Below are 10000 nucleotides of genomic sequence, written 5' to 3' on the forward strand. Positions count from 1 at the left end.
CCATGTATTTTCTTCAAGATCGTTTGCCCAAATGTCTACTGTCATTCCGAAATAGAAAAAGAAGCTTTTCCTTTGGCAATTTTGCTTCATACTAATTCCAGTCTCTCTCTCTCTCTCTCTCTCTCTCTCTCTCTCTCTCTCTCTCTCTCTCTCTCTCTCGGACCGTTTTAGTAACCTTTACTTCATTTCTGTTCAAATTCCAGTCTCTCTCTGTCTCTCTTTTGTAGATCGTTTTAGTAATTGTTACTTCATTTCTGTTCAAATTCGTCTCTCTCTCTCTCTCTCTCTCTCTCTCTCTCTCTCTCTCTCTCTCTCTCTCTCTCTCTCTCTCTCTGTTGCTAAAAATGTCAGTGTTACTTCCAATCAAGCCTCTGCTGCTTTAATGTGTCACACGTTTGCATCTTGTTTTCAGATGTCTGGCTCTACCTTTGCTAGGAGTGTATGGAATCGGTGGCCATGATAGAATGTGCTTATGCTCATTATCATATAGTTTCTATAATCATGTTCATAGCCATATTGTAGTTACGTACTATTGTTGTATGGCTCCCATAAACATCTCTTGTTTAGACAATCTTTGCACCACATTCTCGTCTTTTTCTTTATAGTACATAAGGAAATTATTGTGCAGCACAACAATTTCTTTTTCTGAGCAATACTAGCCACCATGTTCTTTGTACAACACTTGACAGGTACTGGCATCGTCAGGCCCGCCTGCCCATTCGTCATGTGCAGTGTGGACAACACTCATGGGTAAGCCCGGCAGATTTGCCAGCCTACTGCACTCCTTGGCGATCACACCCACTCGTCTGGACATGCCTTTAGGATGAAACTGAAAGAGGATGGTGACAACTACCATAACTATTCCCAAAACATGTGTCTGAAACTTACCTTCTCCAGCCTGCTGACCTAAATCTTTCGCGCCAATTCCTTTCTTTAAACTCCCTCCACCCGAAGGAGAGACACAGGATGTCAGACAATCATATTCTGAATCAAAGAGGTTAGCTGTCCCTCCACAACCCCCATAAACAATACTCTTGCACTGATGGGCTGAACTGTAAAGTAGATTACGATTATAAAATAATATACTATATGTGTAGGATATAAATACAATATGATATACAGAGAATCAAGAATTAAATACTATCTGCATATAACCATTGGAAAAGTAAAACAAATTCTCAAATTCTGGAACCCTTTTTTCTCAGGGGTTTATCTTTACCTGTCAAATGTCCACTTCTGTAGGAGACCCTCACAGAGAGGCCCATCCAGCTCAACAGGAGGAAGGTAACAATGAGAGGGACTTGTACAAAACATCCTGGTACACACTGGTCGGCCATTTTTACATGAACAAGTATTGCAATCATCTTTCCAGCTGCAATGTATAAAATACAAGAATTAAAAAACTACAGAGTACTGGGCTGCAATCCACATACATATTAACATGAAAGTTTCTAGGTAAAATTAAAAATGGGAAAGTTATAGAATGGGACAACTTGAAACTTTCACACAAAAACTAATTCAATATTTATAAAAAAAAAAAAAATCTTCATTGTTTCGCATCAATCCCAGCCACTCTGATTTTGCTAATTACTTTTTGCCCATTCCCATTGGTGTCTCATCTCCCCACAGTCCAACTTCTTCAAGCAATCTGTATAGGGATGAGGGGGGCAGAAATGCAACCTGATGACCATATCATTCTACACTACATTTGACACGTATAAGAAAATGGAGATTTGAGATGAATAAATGATGGAAAATTACAGATACAACTGACATTACCTGCTGTTGGGCGAACACTCAGATGTACTCCCATCTGGTTGGCAATCTTTTTCGGTACATAAAGAACGTCCATTCTGGCAAACACACGAGTTGCAACCAACATCCCAAGTTGTTCCCTCTACACAGGTATCTGATGCATCTCCTTCAATCAGAGAAAAATAATTTCAATTAGAAAAATCAAGTTGAAAGTAGCTGTAATACATAAAAAATTAATTTTGACAAAAGGTGAATAAAAATTAAATGGTGATGAGAGGGCAGTTGAGATTCTTGTGGTGATGCATGGGCAGGTCTTTGGAGGAAGACATTTTGGCTATCTTAGGGTTACACTGGACTATGAAACAGAGATAAGAGACTGGTAAAGAAGAGTAGCTGCAGCATCAATGAAACAGATAGATAGCTAGATTACTGGTAAATAACAATGTCTCATTAGTAGAGAGAGAGGGCAATTTTGGACTTACATTGGTAAGTAAGCCCTGTAGTACAGTACTCTATGCAGTAAAAGCATGGGTACCAATGAGGAAAATGGAGATTTTGAAAGGTGTGGCCACTGGAGCACAGTGGGAAGATAATATCTATTACAAATGACTAATCAGTGGAGAGATCTCATGTCCAGAGAATAGGAAAAACAGATCTCAAAGACTGAAATGCTTTGGACATGTGAAGAGAAGGGATGAGGGACAATCAGTCAGAAAAGCATTGGATATGGAGGTAGTAGGGTAAAGGCCTTGTAGGAAGGTCTAGGAACTCACAAAAAATGGGACACATGAAGAACTATGCCTGTTCAGGCAGAAGAGAATGGAGAGAAATAAATTGTTAACAGAAAAACTTGGATCAATCTATTACTTTGAAATACAAGACAAATGGTAAATATTATTTCTTAGGTTACAACTCACCTAGACATGCTTTTTCAGTACATACTGCTCTTCCCTCCACACAGCGGCACAAATTGCAGTCTCTCTTCCACTGAGCATTCCCTTTGCACTCTGGTTCCTTAATATCTTCTGAAAGTGCAATTTCAGACGATTAACAGGTGTCCAGTAAAGGCTTTGTTAACCATCAACAAATACTATGTTTTCAGTTCAGGAGAATCAGCAGCTTTACGCAAACTACAAGATTCTTTGCCCTGAAATAGCTTTTGTAAGGTCTATATTATTAAAAATATGAAGCATTCTCACAAACTGGTTAATTGATAAATTTTATGTTAATAACAGCAGACTTTTATCTTATGTAACAGAAAATACCCTAATTTTAAGGGATTAAAATACACAACATTACTTCTCTTAAACTTTAAAATCATCACAAGTAACTGCAGACACATTAATTTTTCCAAAGTTCTATGAATTACAGTGTAGTTAAGAAAGTAGGTGGTGTCAGACTAAAATAAAAAATGCAAAAACCTTAATTTTTACCAATAGTACTGTGTTAACGAGAAATTTAACCATAATAAATTAGAAAAATGTTCAGATTTCCATAGTTGTGCTAAAGAATATTGACTTTTACATGATGAGACAAACATTGGAGAGTGGATAGGTTCAAAGTTTGAGGGCGAAGTACAAGAAGAGGAAAGGAATGAAGAAAATATTTTAAAAAATCAAGTTATATAGCTCTTGGAAAATAAACTGAATGGGCAACAGTACAAACAACATCTAAAATATATAAATGGCTTTGATTTGTATAAAAGAAAAATGTTTGGCTGCCCCAAAACTGAACAAATATCTACCTGGGGGCATCAAACAACCCTTTTCAGTACATCCCGGTATGCCTGTCTCACTACAAGAACACCAGTTGCAATGCTCTCTCCACTCGGAACCTTTGGTACACCCTGGTTCTTCGCTATCATCGCGTTTGATGACGGTGATATCAAATTCTTTAAAAATGTAGAAAAAACGATTAAAACACCAAGGGGAAAATTAATGACCACATAATTAAAAAAACTAGGAAGAGTCCTTTTATTTGCCAAAAACAGCTTTCATATGCACGAAATATTGACACAATCCTACATAAATATTTTTAAGTTTACTAAAAGCAACCAAATAGATTACAAGTACCAAAAAAATTTGCAAAAGAATAACTATAGTACATCCTTTTGTTGTGGATAATAATCTTACCTGGCATGCATTCTTTCAAAGTACAAACTGCATTTCCGTTAAGACAGTTACACCAGTTACAGTCTCTCATCCATCTCGCATCTCCAATGCATTCTGGCTCATTCTTAAAACGTTCCATAATTTCTGTAACAGGATAACAGAGTTTAAATTAGTGAATGTAATCTCTTAGCAGTGCACATACACTATATGAAAAATATATTTCTATATGTGTACTGCATATCTTGCAGTGTATACTGTATATATGTAGAAATGAATGGGGTAAGTTAATTTTAACCCTATAATTAGTTAGTATGTATACATACATACATAAATACATACATACATACCTACATACATACACACACACACTGATCATAGGGTTAAAATTAACATATCCAATTCATTTCTTCATATATAAAGTATACACTGCAAGATATGTATACAGTATGTGGTAATATATTTTTCATATGCTGTGTATGTACATGTAACATATAATATATATGTGTATGTATATATATACATATATATTAATTTCCTAAGTTCAACTCAGAGTGAAATCTTATGACCCTAATCTTTAGGACTGCATAAGATTCTTTAATCACATTGAACAATACTTGTCTTTTATATAATTTATAACTTTGACATACCCATGGAAGACCTACTTCCTGATGCAAACCTTTAACAAAACATTTTATACTAATCATCAAGGATCTACAGGTTAGACTATTCAGAAAAATAAACACAAACTGATGTAATCAAAAGTTTTTACCTGGTGTGCAACCCATCATGGTGCACATTGCAAAGCCAGATTCAGAGCAAGAACACCAGTTGCATTCGTCTCTGTACCGCGAACCGTTGGTACACCTTACCTCACGTTCAGGGGGATTTGGGATTTTACTTGGATCTGAAATGGAGGCGTCACTTGGTGGAGGTGGAGCTTTATCTGAAAAATAAAAGAAAATTAATAAAACAATAACTCAAATCTTCATTTTTGGGTCATAGAGAAGTAACATTGAAAGGGAGACATGTTAAATAAAAATATAAAAAGTCCTGAGAAAAATACACTGTGCCTTGAATCCTAAAATGATGAGACAGAAGCACCAGAGAATTGTATTTTTAAGAAAAAGTTATACATAGTACTACCTGCTTTATTTATTAAACAAGCCCAAATAAAGAGAAGTTCAACTGGTCTAGCCAAGTTGAGGCTGTTACACCTTTAAATTCTGGTTTCATATTATTACGTACTACTGACATTTTGGGATATAAGAACTGCTTTGAAAATGTGGATTTAAAAAAAAAGGTACTGTGGGACTGTCAGTATCCTTTATATCTTTAACGAATCTCACTATTTATGCATTCCACAGAGATAATTCAGATGTTTCCAACTAGCTGCCAGTGGAACATGATGCATGAAGACATATACTATCAGGAGTTTTCCAGCAATCCTACTGGGAACTTTATACAGAATGTGAAAAGAAACAACAGACTAACACTTATGAGTTATGAAAACACTCACCTACTTCACAAGCCTTCAGTGTACAGAGGCCTCGACCATCAACACAACTACACCAATTGCATTCTTCCCTCCAACGAGATGATCCTTCACAGTTTGGCTCATTCCTCTGCTCATCTGTGGGCACTATTAATGATACTGTTAGGTTTAACTGAACAAAGACTCTTTAGCATTGTATGTTACAGCAACTTATATGAGATCTAATCAGCATCTTTAAGAAACTAAACAGTAATTTTGTAATTTCATTCAGCTCCTCATAATGGCACAGTGCCATTGGCAATAAGGCAATAAAAGGGTTCATCCATTTTTCCTTTAACTAATCTTGCTTTTCTCTCAAGTTTCTTCACGAATACCAATCGAAATAACACAGCTTCTCACCAATTTTGTGAGGCCATAGATTACGTATGTCTAGACATCAAGTATCCTCAAGTCTTGCTTTTCAAAAGGATTAGTACAATGCAATAGTGTCTGCTCTATTCTAGAGTGTTTGAAGTCTACATCGAAAGTTGGAAAATGAGGTAAGTACCATATGTTACAAATGGAGATGGTTTGGAATATAACATGAAAAATGTTCCTTGGAACCAAGTTACTGCCTCGTTAAATTTATGAAAATGAATAAACAGATAATGGGTATTAAAATATGCATGTCAAAATTCAAAAACTTACAGGAGACTAAAGTCAGAAAGGCTGAGCGAGGCAGCACAAATGAGAAGTGGTTGACAATTAGAGATCAATGAAACTTGAGGCCTGTCCATAGTTATCGCATCACAAAAATTAACCAAGTCTTTGTTCTCACCTACATATTTCAAATTACTATATTATGATTTACTTTTATTAAAAATTAACATGACATTTCCTCGACTCTTTTACTCTCCTCTCATAATCTGACTAGGGTAATCCACTTTCAAACAGTAAGCCAGGCACAAGCTAACAGGTTTCCATATACATCAGTGTGTATTACATTACAGTAATATCATCTTACCAGGAGGGCATCCTTTCTTGGTGCAAATTCCTAGGCCTAATTCATTGCACGTACACCAATTGCAATCAACTCTCCATCGAGAACCGGGAGTGCACTCTGGCTCAGTGTCAGTGGGACCCCTCTCAGCTCGCTCCTCAGTCACAGTGACTGAGATCTCTGATGGTAGACCAGAGGGCCCTGTCAAACAGAGGAAGATGATGATGATTATGATGAAATACACAAGAACTTTCGCCTACATTGTACACTTACAAAATGAAATGTTTCAGTTTGAAGTACATGCCTGATATATATGCTAAATTATTTACCAAGCGCTATCAGAAAAATTAAAATTTTGAGCTTCTAATAGCTTCACAAATGGAATATGAAAAATATGTACTCTATCAAGTAATGTTCATAGCAGCTATATTTCAAGTTATATTTCCTATCTACGAATCAAAAAACTATCCAAATATTCATGTAATGGTTGCTTATATTGTTAAGGGGCAGAAGTTTTTCCCAAGATTTCTATTATCACAAAGTGGTACTATGAAGTTAACAGTTCGGTGAAAAGGAGACGAAGTGTTCACTGACCACTTTTGAATCCAAAAAATGCATGGTCAGAGATATCTGTGAGAAATATATCAGTCATCAGTAATTTAGGCATTCAGACTAGAAATCAAATACACTAGTTATCAGCCATCTGACAGATCTAACAGCTGATTCAAAGCCTTCATGAAATAAAAATGAGTAGTAAATTTAGCGGAAAAATTATAAACAAGAGTACTTACCACAATGCTTCGTTGTGCAAATAGCTCTGCCATTGACACAGCTACAGGTGTTGCACTCTCTGTGGAATGTCACGTTACCCTCACATTCTGGTTCGCCTTCCAGACGCTCGGCGAGACCTGGAATTTGGGTTTAATGTAATATTTATGCTAGTGTGTGTACATTGGTTGGACATGTTGCTGAGGATTCTGTGTAATTTATGCTAGAGTGTATAAAATGGTTTGACATGTTACTGATGATTCTGTGTCAGTGTATGAAGCAATTGAGGGGTATGGAAGTTTTCCTCACAGGGTTCCAGCCATGATACAACAGGTGAAATCCAAATGTGGCTCTCAGAGAGACCATTTTTCTGGACTAGATCCTTAAGGATAAACAAGTACCTTAAGGAGTGCTGTCGAGGAATGTAACCGTACCTTTAGGAGTTTTATCCAGGAATGCAACTTAGAGTACTGTCTTGAAACTAGTACCTACAGGAGTATGCTATCATGGAATGTATCTAGTACCTTAAGGAGTGCTACCAAAGAAGTAACTATGAGTACTATCAAGGAATGTAACTAGTACATTAAGGAGTGCTATCAAAGAATGTAAGTAGCCTAACACCTCAAGGAGTGTTGTCAGGGAACGTACCTAACTATGAGTAAACGTAGCCAAAAACCACTTACCAGGAGGGCAACCTCTCTTGGTGCAAAGGCTCCTGCCACCTACGCAACGGCACCAGTTGCAACTGGACCTGAAGCGACCATCTCCTTCGCAAGACAGCTCTGGGTTACAACCTGCTGGATCCGTGCAGCCAGTTGCTGGAAGGTGAGAGACATTACAGGTGATTTCATTCTAATAAAGTTTTATCACGAATATCTACTGAAGGTGGTTTAGGCTTACACATTCCTAAATATACCAACTGAGGAGTCTATTAATTTGAAGATGTGATCATCCGCGCACTGCGGTATTGCCGTTAAAAGGAGCGAGATCGTGATTTCATTTTAACCAATTTGTATTATGAATGTCTTCTGCAGGTGGTTTAGGCTTATTATTAAAATAACATCCCATTTGAGATTTTTTATGAGATGCTGGGATTACCTGGGCCACTTGGGTATTGGGGTATTGCTGTAACAACATATGATTATGGTTTTAAAGACTATTTATTTTGAGTCTAGGGTAATTAAAGGGTAGATAATTAGGTCTTAATAACCTGTAGATACCAATCTTACGCCATCTTGGAAAATAGAGTAAATAAGAATAACCTTTTAAGATGAAGTGACCCAGGGTTAAATACACTTTACAAAAATGATGGTTGAGGAATATTTGGATGAAGTTGGCAAAGACTTTAAATATCAAATGAAGTTCCTTATATCTTACAAAATGACGCAAATCAAGGCAATATCACGAAGACTACAAATAAAAAAAATATAACAAGAACATCAAATTGACTGCAAATTATACCATAAAATTGGAAACAGAGAGAGAGAGAGAGAGAGAGAATTTTGTATGTTCACGTGATAGTTAGAACACCTGCAAGCGGAAAAGTAGAGAGAGAGAGAGAGAGAGAGAGAGAGAGAGAGAGAGAGAGAGAGAGAGAGAGAGAGAGAGAGAGAGAGAGAGAGAGAGAGAGTCACTGCCACGATACTGTAAACAGGATGTTATCATTACAAGTAAAGAATTGAGGGTTTTTTCACAAAACATATAAGGTCTCTCTCTCTGTCTCTCTCTCTCTCTCTCTCTCGTTACACAACACAAGATTTGTCGTTTATCGCCCGCTATAAACAACACGCTACTGAAGTAATCCGCAAAGCACGTATAAGAACATGGAAGAAAAAAATTCCTTGTAAAGATTGCCCGTCTGTTTATGTTGGTCAATCAAACAAAAATTTAGATGTACGAATTAAGCAGCATATGTATTCAGTTAGAACAGCCCTGACTTCAAATGCACTATTTATCCATCTGAGCGAAAAATTTCATTGTAAAACTTGGGGCGATATCTCTGTAATTGCTAGGTCTAATATGATTGTTTCAAGAAATTTACTGGAATCAGCAATTATGCAAATCACTGATAAAAAAAAACTAATCTTACTCAGGGATTGTACCATTTGGACCCATATGTTTGTATAATGTTTATAAAGGACCTTAAAAAAATATTAAAAAATATATGAATTTAACTACTAATTAAATACTTCCACATGTTTTTAGTTACTATATTTTTTTCTCTCTCTCATGCTCGCTATATTTATATCTTACGTTCGTTTCTCACTCATTGTTTGAAAAGTTTTGTAAATTTCATGTTACGAACACAGTGTATTGTTTTTCCAATCAAATTGTCTTTGACCAGTGTGTCTGACCGCGCCACTCCTAAATCCTTAATCTAGCCTGCAGGATATTAAGCGGGATATTAATCAGTTTGTTCTGTCCGGTCGTATACTCCTCTTTCTTTTCAAAATGTATTGTTTTCTGACTAAATACCTGTGACCACGTGTGGGTGGCTGCTTTTAATGAGTTTGTTTCGTTTCTTTGGAGTGAATTGGACCTTTTGTTAATCATGTATTGTCCGTTTGTATATAATTAACTCTACTGTGTTCTTCTGTGTTCTGATCAGTCTTGCCTTCAGTAAAGGGTCGTTAAGACAGAAAGATCTCGGCAGTTCTCGTGTTTTCATTTGTCCTCTGTGCCATTACATTTATATATATATATATATATATATATATATATATATATATATATATATATATATATATATATATAATGTGTGTGTTTGTTTATGTAAACAATTTGTTCCCATTCACCCCCCTCTGTAGAAACACGGACGGCACGTGTAGCGTCTGAGCGTCGCACCAAGATGCACCTCTATAAATCACAATGTCCATGACAACAGAACACAAACTC

The 10000-nt window shown here is 36.5% G+C and overlaps 1 protein-coding gene across 4 annotated transcripts in view; it reads right to left on the bottom strand.

Moving 5' to 3' along the window:
* The window catches only part of LOC135210053 (kielin/chordin-like protein), a 100632-nt gene that overhangs the window by 60456 nt on the left and 30176 nt on the right, over positions 1-10000 (bottom strand). For all 4 annotated transcript variants that reach the window (XM_064242845.1, XM_064242847.1, XM_064242846.1 and 1 more), the window contains exons 2-12: positions 7789-7923; positions 7129-7245; positions 6362-6538; positions 5383-5505; positions 4636-4809; positions 3888-4010; positions 3500-3646; positions 2673-2780; positions 1780-1921; positions 1220-1372; positions 889-1052 (exon numbers count right to left, since the gene is read on the bottom strand). In XM_064242845.1, coding sequence (XP_064098915.1) covers positions 889-1052; positions 1220-1372; positions 1780-1921; positions 2673-2780; positions 3500-3646; positions 3888-4010; positions 4636-4809; positions 5383-5505; positions 6362-6538; positions 7129-7245; positions 7789-7923 — 1563 coding nt within the window. The remainder of the gene's footprint in view (positions 1-888; positions 1053-1219; positions 1373-1779; positions 1922-2672; positions 2781-3499; positions 3647-3887; positions 4011-4635; positions 4810-5382; positions 5506-6361; positions 6539-7128; positions 7246-7788; positions 7924-10000) is intronic.

This window comes from Macrobrachium nipponense, chromosome 39, assembly GCF_015104395.2.
Source record: "Macrobrachium nipponense isolate FS-2020 chromosome 39, ASM1510439v2, whole genome shotgun sequence".
In the NCBI taxonomy this organism is placed as follows: Eukaryota; Metazoa; Arthropoda; class Malacostraca; order Decapoda; family Palaemonidae; genus Macrobrachium; species Macrobrachium nipponense.